At 35.8% G+C, this 16165-nt stretch overlaps 1 protein-coding gene across 13 annotated transcripts in view; it reads right to left on the reverse strand.

Annotated features, from left to right (window-relative positions):
* The window catches only part of SOX6 (SRY-box 6), a 379857-nt gene that overhangs the window by 205934 nt on the left and 157758 nt on the right, over positions 1-16165 (reverse strand). For all 13 annotated transcript variants that reach the window (XM_027651062.1, XM_027651061.1, XM_027651063.1 and 10 more), the window contains one exon: positions 10706-10916. In XM_027651062.1, coding sequence (XP_027506863.1) covers positions 10706-10916 — 211 coding nt within the window. The remainder of the gene's footprint in view (positions 1-10705; positions 10917-16165) is intronic.

The raw sequence follows: 16165 nt of genomic DNA on the forward strand, positions 1-16165 counted from the left end.
AGAACAGAATCCTGTCCTCATGCATATCCCGCGACACATACAGCGCAGCTATAAATGCAAACAGAATTCATTCTTAAGGTGGTGTTGGACTAAGAAATTCAGTACAGAGCCCTCAAAGGTTTTGGTGCAACTACAGGCTCTCTAGGCTGTAGTGTTCAGACTTCTTCCAGATGGGTGAAAGAGCCTGCTCTCTTCAACATTTTCAAACAAATAAAAAGACAGAAGAGTATTCAAGATGGGTTTTTTTAGGTTCAGTGAAGATCATGATTTACTGTAGAGGGTGTTGTCACATCAAGTTCTTTAAGAAATGTGAGCAGGCAGCAGTGCATTGTAGCTTCATGTCGAAATATGGCAAATGGTTATGTAAAGCATTAAGTAAAACAGTTAACAAAAAGGAAGATGAAAATAAACAGCCATTCATACATAGGGCACTGTGCCCAGGAACTCTGGGCACCTATGTAAGTAAAACTAAAAATATATTATGATTAATAAAAGAAAACAGCTATTAGATACATTCCAAAATGCTAGGCTGTAGAACAAGACATTTTGGCACAGCTTTACTGATTGGCAGCCCATGTTAAGGACCGACCCAAGACTGCAACAGAGTGAGAGCTGCTAGTCAGGACAGAGCAATGCTAACAGGAGCTCTCGGCAGATGTTTACACAGTACTTGCCCTCAAGACTATACTTAACAAGGACTACTGCACTTTTTTTTTCAAGAATATCACAGTTTGAACTTTACAAAAACACCACCACTTCTTTAAGTTATTAAAGCAAGATAGAAGTGGGAGGCTTTGACACATTAACCACCATAAACTCTTGCTTCATTTTGGAGATCAATATGCCAATGAGTAAACAAGGAAGAAGCCTGGCTACAAATGAGAATTAGGAGGATTCCTCACAATCCAAAACACATTTATGAAGTGGAGAAATATGTAGTTAAGAACACTGAATTATGTTTTTATTCTTGGTTTTCACTTTGCACTCATCAGTTACACGCCAGGAAGGAAGAGCGCACAGACAGGCTGGAAACTCAAATTATATAGCCAGGGCTTGAGTACACACCACTGAAGTTTTTGATAAAGCCCCTCTTGGATCTAAGGGCACCAGCTCAGTCCTACACTGTAGAACCAGTGTTTTTAAAATAAAACATACTGGAGATCACATTTTGGGTGCTGTGTCCACTTCTGGGTTCCCCAGTTCAAGAAAGACATGGGCATACTGAAGAGACTCGAAGAATGGGCCACGAGGCAAACAGCTGACTGGAGCATCCCTCATATGAAGAGGGGCTGAGAGCACCATAAGTGTTTAGGCTGGAAAAGAGCAGGCTCCAGGGGATAACATACAAATATCTGATGGCAGGAGTAACAAAGGCAGATCCATGCTCTTCTCAGTGGTGCCCAATGACAGCCTCGGAGGTAAAGGGAACAAATAGAAATACAGGAAATTCCCTTGAAACATAAGAAAAATATTTCTTATTGTAAGGATGACCAAACACTGAACAGGTTGAGGGGTTTTCATCCTTGGAGATATACAAAAACTGATGGGACATGTCTCTAAACAACCTGTTCTAGGCGATTGTGCTCTGCACAGAGGGGTTGGACAGTGCCTTCTCACCCAGCCACTTTGTGATTCTGTGATTCTATGGAACCCACAGTAAACTGAGTGTAGGAGAACATAGATATGTTTTCACTAAAATAAACACCGTAAGGTTCTTTCTCATATTGGCTGATATACTTGAGAGAAGAAAGTTGCTTTTAATGATGACATCCTAAATTTTATGGTGCTGAACTGAGCAGTTCTTTGTAAAAAGGATAAATTCAAAAGCCAAGTCCCTCCCTCACACTATAAAACACTCTAGCAGATTTCCAAATTTTTTTAAGCTCATATTCTTCCCATTGCAAATTTCCGACAAAATAAAAATGCCTAAAAATACTTAAATAAAATACTTAAATTTAAAAAAATAACTACTTTTTTTCTCATTAATTCCTACTCATATTTAATAATACACAAAAGTAACAGTGATGTTGAATGAATCTAGCCTCTTTAACACAATATTATTTGGGGTTAATTAGCATGGCTGAAGACTGATCTTAATAGTTGTTTGTTGCTTCCACTGGAGGCAGGTTTCCCTCACGAAAGAAGTGGCATATTGGAGTTTCAGAATAAAAGACAGAGGTAAAAGTAGCTGCTCTCTCCATTAGATGAACAAGACAGCCTGAGCATGCAGCCGCCTCGTGAAGCCTGGGAGTAAGTACCTCTGTCTCTCTTGTGGCAACCAAATAAAGTTGTCAAAATTATTTTTAAATAATGACAAGGTATCTAAACCAAATACGGTATAGAAAAATAAGGAATATATCAGCATTTAAAATGTATATGCTGCTGAGCATTTTTACTGTCATTTCTTTAAGAAAAGCAGATCTAATTAGCTGTATCTCTAAAGTGTGTACCTAGCATTTTTATTATGTATTATAACGTTTTGCTTAGAGTTGACATTTTTATTCTGACAAGGACTGTCTGGAGAGCTCTCAATAAATAATACATTTACAATTTTCAGTAAATAAGCACTGGACACAAATCGTTATCCTTACTTACAGCTGCCCTTCTCTAATAGTGCTTTTACAAGTAAGGTGACTATTCAGTCTAATGCAATACTCTCAGTGCTGGAAAGATATTTTCATTCATTACCCCAGTCACAAGCACTTAAAGCACTTTTAGGCCCTGTTGCAAACCAGCAGGAATGGCAAAGCAAATAAAACCAACTAAAACTAAAGTTCATCACCAAAGAAATCTGAGGTCATTCACCTTACAGAACTTGGAAAATACAATGGCATACAAGATCAGCCATGTGTGAGTCCCATTTTTCCCTTGTACTTTTATATTTACATTAGCAATTTTAGCAAGGGAAGTATTGCAGTCTAGTCCCTACTATTAACCTGATGGTTACAAAATGTATTTCAATTGCCATTTTAAAGCATGATCTGATCATAACATTTCTTGTGTCACAGTACATCAGAAACCAATGAAGTTTGAATCTATATTTCTGCTGCCAAGATCATGCAACTGAAGCAACTCACCATATTTTTACAGCTATTTACTCACTCACATTCTTTACCACAGAGCTCAGTGTCAGTTGTACCTATTCACACTGAACTTGCCCTTCTTACTCCCCCCAGGAAAAAGATGGTTTTTAAGATATGCTATTTTAATAATGCTTTCACAATACTAATATCATATAAATAGTGTATAGATAGCAGATGTTTTACCATGTCTAAAAAGGAGACAAAAGTGTGGAGTAGCATAGCACAGAAAATTGTATAAAATGAAAGCATGGACACAATTTGTCACACAATAAAATGTGTAGAGTGGGATTAAATAAAAAGAAAAGGTGAGATGATTCCTGAAGGTAAGACATTAGAAAACACAGTCGCTGGGGAAGAACTGGTTGGAGTGGTCAGTAGATGCTGGCACTGAGAATATTTCAGCCCTTTTCAGTGTAATCTGTCCTGGTCTACAGTTCAAATTCAGAGAAAATGAGAAAAGGGTGAAGGCTCATTTGTTCTAATGAAAAGGATTTTACTCATCTCAAATATTCTGGGTTGAATAAAGACATTTTTTCAATGTGATGTAAGCATCTCAAAATGGTGAGAGCAATTATCTACCCAAAAATAAAGAATTTGCATAGTTAGAATTGAGTCCTGAATGTCAGACTCTTTCCCCATCAGGATTCAATACGATCAACTCAAAAAGTTGTAAAAGCAGCAATGTTGTAGATATGCAGAGGAACAACCTGCATTGGGAAACTGAACCTCAAGAAAAGTAGAAGCTCCATAAAATCCCATCGGTCCTACACCTAGGTAACTGCCTGAGAGTAATAAGGTGTATTTTTGCCTGACAAGTTCTCACATGGCTACTATCAGACTAACTAGATTCTTGATGATGATGCTGAATAAGATCTAAGAATGGAAGGGACATGAAAACCTTAAAGCAAAACAGATGATCTATACAATCTATCAACGTATTCATGTAGGTCTCATTCTTCATGATACCTATGTAAAAGTCTGTACTATCCCGTTTTTGTGTGCCATGAATGAATTTCAGAACAAAGAAACCTGAAGGGAAGTTTCCAAATGTAGCATTAAACATATTGAAAAGTACTGAAAAATTACTATATCAACACAGAACTTTTGAGTAATGACTAGATGCTCAAATGCACTGGGTAAGACTCTAGTGCAGGCAGCCAGAAAATAAATGCAAAGATAAGGTGGAAAGATGACAATACGTGCCACTTTCTTAAATAAAATTTGTGAGATAGCATTTAATCACAAAACAGTACTCTGAAAGACTTAAAGAATATGAGAAAGTAAAAAAATTAAAAATGCATAAATCCTCACAAACCTAGAATGATAAATAAAAATATGAGACAAAATATTAATGACCAGATACAGTATGATTACACATACTGGGTCTGTCATTGCAAAAAAGAAATATTTAAACATATATTGCATTCTAAATTTCATTAAAATTTCAATAAAATTTAACAGAATTAATTTTTGATGGAAAAATCAAATACAACAGATAGAATGAAAAAAAAAGCTGCAAATTCTTTTAGTTACCAGAAAATAACCCTATAAAACACTTTCTTTGTGGTAATGTTCCTAAAAAGTCTTAAATTATTTTAATTTCACATATTAAGATATTGGAATTCACTATACATTTCAATAAATGAATTCTTAGAAATTTTATGATTTATAAAACATCTATAAATAAAAGAATGTCTTTTTCTAAAACAGCAGTATATATTGCAAGGAAAAAGAGTAATCAATGTGCTTTTACCAAGGTAATTGGATTTAAAAAAAAGAAAGAGAGAGAGAGAAACAGTAAGTTGCATTTAATTATTTGGTAAAGAGGTAAGTAATTGAAGTAAACAGTGATTTAGGAAAATGTGTTTCATATCTCTCCTTTAACTTGATCCGAGTCATCTATTTATTGTGTGGACCTTTGGGCTTTTGGAAGCATGTTTGGAGTCTAGAAGAAAAATTCTTCATCTTAGATGTCATTATATATGGCTTCTAAAAATAGCAAATAAAAGATAAGTATTAAATTAACCATATACATAACTGATTCTGAATTTGCTTAGCAAAATTGATTTTTAAGAAGAAAAAGGAAACACAATGAGAGTGGTACCTAGCAGATATGGCAAGGTTTTTCAAAGGTGATGAAAGAAGTTCAAAGAGGGTGGGGTTTTTAATATCCAAAGGGCTTGTTTCTAGCTGAGAGGAATGCCAGTTGTCATTTGTAAATTCAATAGATATCACAAAAAAAAAGAAAACAGTAGTATTAACTCATTTTTAACCATTTTAACTTTGGATAATCCTAATAGCAAAACACAGCAACATTTTTAAAGTCTTGAAAGAGAACAAAATATCTGTAGCCATAAAAAAAAAATAAAAAAGAACAGAACAAGGGTCTATAAATGCCAAGTGTATTAGGAGAGCCAGGGATCATGACTGTCAGTAGAAAATATGGGTATACAGCACACCACAAGACAGGTAACTTGAATTAAACCTCTGTAAAAATTTAAATCTCTGTGAACATTTAAAAATATTCACAGACCACAAATGGTCAACAGTTCACTTCTAAGACTGATCCACAAAGGAGAACTCCTGACATGTGCTGTCCACAAAGGTTATGCTAAAAACTATACTAAAACCAAGTATATGTTTGTATATGTCTGAACACTTTCTGTTCTCAGCTGTGGCAGGCTTAAAACTAAGAATACAAACCAGAAACTCTCCATTCATTTAATATAATATGCACAGATTCCATTAAAAAAGAACTCAAAACAACAATAACAAAAACCCAAACAAAACTTCAATAATAACAACAACAACAACTAAACAACCCTGCATAAAATTACAATCAAAATTACAACCAAAATGTCCACTTATAAAACACAGTTTGGGAAAGTTTAAGTTTCTTCATTCCCAAATAAATTAACAGGAAATACGTACATATTTGTGTGTGCAATAATTGAGTATACTGTCCTTACTGGAATAATAGAACATTTTATAGGGGAAGTGTCTATTTTAAGTCAATATAACAAAAAATTTTCAATTATTATTAACTGATGAAGCTGGAGGAAAAAAAAAATAACAAAAAATCAGAAAAACCATCACTAGTGAGTATTGCAGTAAGATTTTTCCCTACTGCATATAAAATTATTAATACATGTGAACCCTTAATTTTTAATTTAGATATCTTTAGACATATTATATATGACTATGAGTTACATATATCCACCCATAGAGAGAGAGTACAAACAGGTGCACATGACAGAGAATAGATGGAAATTTATGAATATACTACTCTTTATATAGATGTTCATTATTCCAACATGCACACATAAAAATCTTTGATCACTGAACGTTCAACTATGGTCTTCAAGGAGGAAATAAGAATGGGAAGCACTTTATAAAAAGCTTCTGCTAGAATTGTGAACTGAACTTGGTTGAAAAATGATACTGTATACATTGCTCAGAATCAAGGTCAAAAGTGAATTAGGAATCCAGGCCCTGAGTAATGAGGGCTTAGCACTTAGCAGAAATGACATGCCCAGTTTCCAGCTCAGAAGTGCCAGCTGACCTGCCAACCTAGCATTCCAGATCTGAAAGGGGGAAATCTGCTCTCCTAGCTACAGACAAGATGTGTACTACTAATTATTGCTCCTAGAGGCTTATGATGAAGTACAGTAGGATAGTTGTCTGGAAGCCAATTCTCAGACTAGAATTCAGGCAGCCCAGGCTGTAAATCTGTCTCACAAAAGTAATATAAGCAATATTCAAAAAGAAAAGTTTTTTAGTGAAGGGGGATAGAAAGGGAAAGAAGCAGTAAGACCATACCATCTAACAAACTCTTCATTTGAGCTGTATAGAGGTTTAATACTTGATTGTACTGGAGGATACTTCCAAAGGAAAAAAAAAACACTAAAACAACCCTTCTGCTCACAGAAAAACCAAGACGAATATACTAGTTATCCAAGAGGCCCTAGAGTCTGGTCTTGTTGATTAAATTAGACACCTGTTCATTTCTGACCTCTTCTGTCTTATGAGAACACAAGTCAGCAAAGTCTTTACATACTCAAATTAACTCTAAACATTTGTAGCATTCTTTCCTTTTTCAATTACAACATTCTCATCAATTTTCTCATTTCCAAATCATTACCAATTAAGACACAGGAACGCCTAAATGTACAAAAAAATGCAAATACTGGACCTCGAAGTCAAAAAAAAAAAAGTTATTTATGCTGTGATGTTGGTAATCTTTGTTCAGACTCCAAATAATGCTAAAAACATATCCAAGGTATGTACCTTCCTGTATGAGGCGCTCATGTTCCCAGTACCATACACAAGACATGACACTGGCTGAAGCACTATTATTAAAGAGAGATTAAAACAGCTGTACATTATGCTGAAGCACTCACTCTTCCCTTTACAAACAGACGGTCCTGGATTACAAGCAGCACTTGACCATTTAAATCACTACAACAACCAGATTTAGCCAGCTGGGCCATATTCTCTTAGGCAATGCCTGTTGACCTCCTCAGTCACAGCTGCTCAGATGAAATTCTCATCAGACAACTTGTTTTCAGAAGCCAAAGGACTCTGATTAAATATATCTATTTAGACGTGATAAAATCTTTCAGTATATATTTCTTTTTCAATGTAATGAGGTACAGTGGAGACCATAAGTAGTATATACAAGCATAACAGACACCTAATATCTGAATGTATACCATAAAATATTTAAGTATTTAACCCCAGCAAGTCATATTACTCAAATTCAGATCCTGAAGATGGACCAGAAAGTGACTATATAATAATATTAAAAGAGACTTTTTGCTGCACTGGCATGGGGGTTAGATCCGACGACTGGAATGCTCGAGTTCTTTACTCCACTTCTAACTCTACAATTAATTTGACATATGACTGTACATTAGCCCAAATTCCACAGCTACATCAATGGTCATCTCTACAAAAGAGGCTCACATGAACTACTAAATTTTTTTAAAGGAGTCATGGAAGACTTAAAGCCTCACACAATAGTATACAATGGAAACACACATCTTTTTCCCCATTCCATTCATTAAAGCAATATATAATATGCTCTCTCTTTGCTAAAAAATCAGCAGGTGTTTTTTCATTCAGGTAAGGAATTTTGTGACAGATCAGAACTTAGTACACTAAGAGCTCAGCTGCATTGGTTGTGTACCATTTTAAGAAAAGAACTGCACAGAAACATATTTTAAAACGTAGGTGTTAAAGAGTGTCATATGTAGTATATGTGTGATCAGGCTATTAATTAGGTTGTTTAAAAGACACTATCAGATGGCAAAACAATTTCACAATCTCAGATCTTATTTCTCCAACTGACTCTGCACAGAGTTAAAACAAGTTCATTCTCTTAAAATTCTTAAAATATTATTTTATTTTAATCAAACAAGTATGGAGAATTTACTTCTTTTTAATTCAGAGAAACCTCTGAATTCTGAAATAAGTATTCAAATCTGCTATAAGAATTCTACAGAATTTCTACAGAAAATGCTGGATAAACTGAGAAGAACTTAACATAGTTAAGTTCTTAACATAACTTCATAGAACAGCTTGGGTTGGAAGGGACCTTGAAGATCATCTAATTCCAACTCAACTGCCATAGGCAGAAACACTTTTCACTAGACCAGAGTTCTCAGAACTCCATGCAACCTGGCCTTGAACACTTCCAGGGATGGGGCATCCACAGCTTCTCTGGACAACCTGTTCCAGTGCCTCACCACCCTCACAGTGAGGAATATCTAATCTAAACATGAAGATACAGTCAAATACCTTTGAACTTACAGGCAGACTTTAGAATAGTTTTCCAGTATAATGTGGTCCATAAAAGGCAAGATTACTTTACAGATCAGAAATTACCTTTATTCCACAACTGATGAGAAAATATAGCACAGAAGGTTCCAACTCAGTGAGAAGGATCTCTCTGCTGTGCACATACCTCTCTTAAAACAACTAATGTGTACTAATGCAGAGGAAACGTTGAAAATTCTAGAGAATTCATACAAAAATAAGCTATCAAATGCTTGAATCCATACAGTAAGATACTGTGTTTAAACTTTTTGATGCACATTTTTATTAGCACACCATTCAATACACTCCTGGAATAGTGGTGTCAATATAATCAACAGTAACTTTTATACTCCCACAGCAAAGTAGGAGCCAAGACCTTTGATTAGTATGGAGTGTTGAACGACTGCTACTGACTGTAAAAAACAATTCTGCTAAAGTAATATTTAGAATAGTTTTCTTAGTTTAACTACCAAATCTAAGAAATTTTTAAAAGAGTGATCTTTACAGCTGAAAACAGACAGATGGTAGCAAAGAATCTGGGACATTCTCTCTTTAGAGATGTTTCACCAGCTTCAGAAAGGATACCTATAGAACATATTTATCTATGTACTGGCATTTAACAATTATGCCAAGAATTATGAAAGCCTACTTCCATCCCTACATGATTTTAGCCCATATTTAAGCATATTATTGTATCAGTTTCAATTTTAATTGAAATCTACATTGATACATAGAGTCAAGGGAACCTAACCTAAAGTGCACTGTTTGAGGTGCACTGTGACCATACCATGAAATTGAGAAGTCAAAATAATTCTGAACTCCTTCATATTTAAAAAAAAAAAAAAAATCACGAAGTTCTACTGCCTTGTGGCTCTGCTACATTACAAATAATCTTCCTGGGTTATTTTTAATGCCACAAAGTAACACTGGTAAAATAACTAAGAGAATCCACATGTTTATCTATTTCAGAGCCTCCTACTCTCACAACTTCACTGATTCAAACTCATGTATGAGCAAATAGACTAGAAGGTATTACTGCAGAACCAAGCAAGACTTAATTCTACTTGACATGTAGAGAAATTTTCATGATGGGCCCTGACCATGTGCACAGTTACACTGATAAACTCACTTTCCCATTCTAGTTGGCTCCTGCCATGGCCAAAATCTTAGCAAAGTCAATGAAAGTATCTAAATGAGGACTGAATACATAAACTATCTCAGCACTCAAAGATTTTTCGTCGTTTATCTCTCCGTTTTAATACTTGTAACAATATCTGAGCAGACTGCACAGTTCTAGCTACATAGGTCAGAACTATGTAGATTTAGACTTTAAAGTGTTTCCCATTCTCCTAGTTACAGACACTGGGTCATTAGGGTGATGAAAGATGAGAATTTCTAAGGCAAAACAAACCAGCTCGTGTTTTATTCATTCTTATTTTTTAAAATAAACATTTATCTTTTAAAAGAAGAAGAACAAATACCACTGAGGAATACCCCTCACAACTCTACAACCTGTTAAGAATTCATCATAACCTTTCAAGTAAGGGCTGAGTTTTCACCTAATCCAACATTCCTGCTTTGACTCACAACCAAGACACTTTAAAAACTTTTAAAAACTGGCATATTTGTCTAAAACCCCTAAAGGACCTCAAACTACCACTGCCATGGAAACCTGTGAATAACTTTATCCTAGCCTTTGCCAATCATGCAATTTTATGGCTCTTGATACCCAAGACATCCTTTATGCTATAAAAATTATGGGATTTGAGGGTAGGGAAACTGTATCAGTCTTTTCCAACACATACCTTCTTGCTCAGTCCTGGTCATTTCTTCTAGTTTCTTCTGCTTCAGTGTGTCCACCACATCTGCTAAGCTTCCTTTGCGGCGTTCCGGTGTTCCAAAATTAACACTGGTCATTAACTCACTGCGGTCACGACCTCCTTCGTCGGGCTTGTTTGGTGAGGTAGAGGTATTTCGGAAGGAATATAGGGAACATAACTTATTACTCTCTGACTCCTGCAAAGAAACAAAACAGTGTAAAAACGTGGGCTATTCTCTTACGGTAGAAGGATCTCAGACAGGTAAAAGCTGAAAGCATTATTTATTAGTAACCTTCAGTTCCTAAAATGAGTATTATGATTTGAATTTCTTGGTTTCAGTGCATCATAAGGGCTCTTTTGTCCTTAAGCTCAATGCTCCCCATGCTTCTATCACACTTCATGCCATCTTCCTTCATCAGGGATTTTCCTTGTCAGGAACAGCCACTTCAACACTTTTTAACAATTAACGTGTTAAGATTTTACAGGTTTTTTTAGTTCCTTACGTAAGGATGATACATGTAGCACTAAGAGAGAAAGTACAGGCAAGGACAAATTATTCCTGGATAAACCCTCAGCTAATGGAAAACAACATAACTTTAAAACTAGAGAAAGAGTTAGGCCAACAAAGATTGAGGAACAAGAATCTACTTCAGAGTTAAATAAGGCATGGTATGTGTCTTACCATGCTCATTCACTCATCTTTAAATTAAACCTTTTTTTTTAAGAATTAAGGTTAAAATGCTTCTAATATACAAAAGGAAGTGTTACTTTCAGGCCAACACAGACAAGAATGAGCAAGGAAATGAGTTTATGACAGAACAAGTCATGTATGCCAATACATAGGTACTGAGACTATGTGTATCAGAGGTGTTATATAGTCAAAAGCATAAAAGTAAAAAGAATTAATCTCCCTTGTCAATAGATAGTGCATATTTCAGCAACAAGAAGAAGAAAAAAACAAAAAAGGCATCAAAAAGCAATGAGTAATGCAATTCTCCTCAGTATTGCATTGTTGCCCAACAGTCAAGCCTTCCTGAACTTCTCTGGCTCAGATTTCCCATTCTCCCAGCAATAGATCCAACATTCACTATATCTCTGTTTTCACAATTTCAGCTAAAAAGAGAACACATTCTTCAATTTGCCCTCAAAAACTCAACCACAAAAATTTCTCACACACTTTCCTTTCCAAAATTACTCTTCTATTTTAATTTTTAATAATGCCAGGCTAGGATTGCTAAACATTTGGGCTAAAGAACTAATGATTTTTTTTGATTTATGGTAAGCCTAGAAATGTCAGTGTGTATATTAGATTCTGTGAAACGTTTTCTTTAAAATTAAGGAGTAATAATAGTAGCAATACATTTAAAAATTAAGAGACGAATTAATAGTGTTGTCAAAAATCATTCTTCCAATGCACGGTGTTCCCCATAAATATAATATTCCTACTACTTTATGAGCTGAAAATATCCACCTACTGAAGAAACTTGTGTTGGGAAATGCCCTAGCTGAAACAGGGTCTGAAGAATGGCTAGAAAGCGTTAACCATCAGCAACGACATCAGATATAAATTTTTGCTTCAGTCTGGAACAGATCAAGTAGTTGTGCAATGTAACAGAAGGAGCAACACCAACAAGGAGCAAGCACAGTAACTCAGGGCTGCAGACTGTGTAGAAGGTGGTGGTGACACATTGTCATCAAGCACAGCAGTAGGTGATCAGCACAACACTTACAGTCATTGGAGAAGGAGGCAGCATTTGCCAGTGATGTTGCAAAAGTATTTATTAAGACAGGGAACTAGAAGACTCTATTACACCCCAGTAGTAGCAGCACCCTGTCAACACAACAGTAGTGACAGAGATTTTGTAAGCACAAACAGAGAGGTGACATGGAACAGAAACTTTACCTTTGCTTTTTTATCTAGCAAACATTAGAGAATTTTTCGTTCCACCCATTTGCATTCATTAAAGAATCAAATATCACAAAGGACAACAATATCTTAGACCAGGTACAGAGATAAATTTCTTCACAGAATCACAGAATATTCTGAGTTGGAAGGGACCCGCAAGGATCATAGAGTCTCCAACTCCTGGCCTTGCACAGGACCATCACCAAGAGTCATACCATATTCCTGAGAGTATCATCCAAATGCTTCTTCAACTCTGTCAGGCTTGGTGCTGTGACTACTTCCCTGGGGAGCCTGTTCCAGTGCCCAGCCACCCTCTGGATGAAGAACCTCTTTCTAATATCCATTCTAAACCTCCCCTGACACAACTTCAGGACATTGTCTCAGGTTCTATCACTGGTCACCACAGAGAAGAGATCAGTGCCTACCCCTCCTCTTCCCCTCAGGACAAACTGCAATGAGGTCTCTGCTCAGTCTCCTCTTTGCCAGGTTGAACAGACCAAGTGTCCTCAGTTGCTCCTCACACGGCTTCCCCTCAATGCCCTTCACCATCCTTATGGCCCTCCTTTGGACACTCTCTAACAGCTTAATCCCTTTCTTATATTGTGGTGACCAAAATTGTGCACAATATTCAAGATGAGTTCATCTTTAAAATGGAAAGCTTTCATATATTTACTTGTTTCTGAAAACTACTTTGCATTTTTCTTAAAACTTGGTCTTATCACAGAGGTGAAAAAAATTTGAAAAATATTTTTCAAATTTAGATCTGGAATTTCTATAACTTTCCTCAATGAAGAATTAATACTTTTTAGCATGGCATTTTCACCTTTGAAGACAACAGTATAAGAGTAATTAGTAATTTTAAAAGAATCTGTTCTCGAGAGAGAACATCCTTTTACAGCACATGAAGCATATTCATCAGGTTCAATGCAAGGGTTTTCATGCTCTCAGCAAGAAACACTAAATCTATTGTTTAGCCCCGAAACAAGAAGATAAGGTTAATCTGTGGAGCAAGTGGAAATAACAATGTTCTTCCTCCTAATAACCTATCCTGTCTCTCATCTGGATGCTGGATATGTGGTCCAGCACAATGTTCTTTTACTGCTAATGAAAGACCCTCCAAGTCCTGCCTCCATTAGGCAGCAAATTCATCCTTCTTTTTCTTGCACAAGAGACTGCAATATCCATAATGAAGATGAGACAAGTTTAAACTCCATGCAAATGATAGAGATTTATGGAATGGAAGCAGAATGACAGCCTTTGCAAGAATGAGGATTTGTCCAATTAATAGATTCTTTTATACTGTCACTGTTGTGGGTATTTAAAATGTAGAACAAAAATAAAAGAATAAAATGCATTCCTAATATTTCTGGTTCTGTTTAACCCTACAGCTGTAGTATTGGGGTCACCGAATGGCTAATACATTTGCAGTGCATTATCTGAATTGGCAATATAAGAAACCCAGTAAGGATGACTTTCTGAGCCCCATCTTTTTCTAAAATGAGAAATTATTAAAAAGTATTATTGAGGATCCAGCAGAAGAACTGCACAAACTGAAAGGAATTCAAGGGGCTAAATAGGCAAACGGGAAAACTGTAGACTAGTCCAATGTAAATATCTTATATAATAATAGCAGAACTCAGCTAGAAAAATCTACATCAGATGCATGTACAATTATCTACGAGAAACAAAACAAATTCTTATGTCTTCTTTGATTCTGGATTAGTCTGTGAATAACCTACAAATAAAATGAAGCTAAAATGAAATATTTAAAAGGCTTCAGAAGGAATTTTATTGCTACACATTCAGAATAGATATTTTTTACTGCTATGTATCTATTGTTGGCAACTTTCTTTTCATTACAACCATCTAAACAGGTTATATTGACCTCACATTCATGGCAAACTAGACAGATCAAAACAACACTAGGGGGCAAGGGAAGTACTCCTTATTTTTTTCCTTAGAAAGTTGACCCAACTGTATCTGCTCTTGCTACTTGCTCTTGCGGCATTCCGTTTGTTGAAAATCAAATAAATGTTGCAGCAAATTTACAAATTATTTTAATTTTCATGGTGCATCTTAAAAACTTTTGCAGACCAATTGTTGTGGCACGTCACACTTATGTCCCAGCACCTCACCCCACTGCATGACCAAAACTGCAACTATCACATACACCAGATGCAGGTCTGGCTATCAAAAATGTATTTGCACTGACATTCGTAAGCAGCACGGAGAGACCCTCTTAATACATCCTCATGGCCCAGGTATCCTCTGAAAATAGACTACTTGGATCATTTATGTTGTTTGAGACAACAGGTATCATCACCTCCACAAGTTTTTTGTTGGACATCTTGCTCTAGTGTATGAAGTAATCTCACTAGAAAATCTGGAGTTCAGATTAAAAACGACCACCAAGCTTCCTATATTAGAACAAGCTGATGAATTCATGGTTGGGAAAGGAGAACCTGGTCCTTTTGAATATGGATGTGGGAGGACTCACTGAAGAAAGATATCCTATCCTTAACAAACTTTATGAAGCCACCTTTTACAGAACAAGAAAGTCACAGTTTGTTTGACCAAAAGAGAGAAAAGAAAGGATACTATTAATGGTCTTTTTCACGTTTTTTCCAAGAGCATGGAAGAAGAGGTAAAGGTAAGGAAAGTGCCTAGCCAAGATCAGCTCAAATTATTCCAGTTTGCAAAATCCAAAACATCAAATTCATCGACACTGATGAAAATTCCCCATGCACGCCAACTTTTTTCAGCATAACTAGTAAAACTTGATAAAAAAATGAACAAGAGAACATGACTGATACAACTGTCCACTTCACTTATTTGGACACACTCTGGTGCCCAAATTCATCCATTAGCTATACGATACACTAGACAACTGACACATCCCTGAAATCTCAGGTTTAAAGTTCATGTATTTCTGTAAAAATGATCTTTTAAGTCTAAACTTGAAGTAATGTCTTCAACACATGACATTCTCTTTGAAAGGTGCACAGTTCAAGGTGTGCTATTCTCATCGATGTCTGTGATTTCCACATAAGGAGGGAGAAAAAAAATGGAAAATATCTTATAATCAGGTGAATAACAAATGTTTAGTCTATAGACAAAAGAGTTAACACAGAGTATGCCTCTTCATCCAAGATTGGTGAAATTTGGTCACAGTAAAACCTACACATTTTTAATTTTGACGATATTAGGATTAATAAAATTTTCAGTCAAGAAATAGAACAACCATCAACATGTTAATAAAGTGTCAGCATCAAAATATATGTCCATCTGAAGCACCTTTTACTTCCAGAAAGAGTGGACTGCTATGTTTGTAATTTGCTCCTAATGGTGTAAGCTAAACATATTGCTTACTACAAATAACAGAGCAATGTGGGTTTTTTCTCAGTTTGATCCATGCGAAGATTGCTCAGAATCCCTACACACCTTTGCTGGATTTACAAAACTATCCTCCCACTTACACACTAGTACTGGATAACTGTAGAACAACTATCTATGCCTGTACCAGAATGCACAAGGGTATG

Source organism: Corapipo altera, unplaced genomic scaffold (assembly GCF_003945725.1).
Source record: "Corapipo altera isolate COAL_440 unplaced genomic scaffold, ASM394572v1 78, whole genome shotgun sequence".
In the NCBI taxonomy this organism is placed as follows: Eukaryota; Metazoa; Chordata; class Aves; order Passeriformes; family Pipridae; genus Corapipo; species Corapipo altera.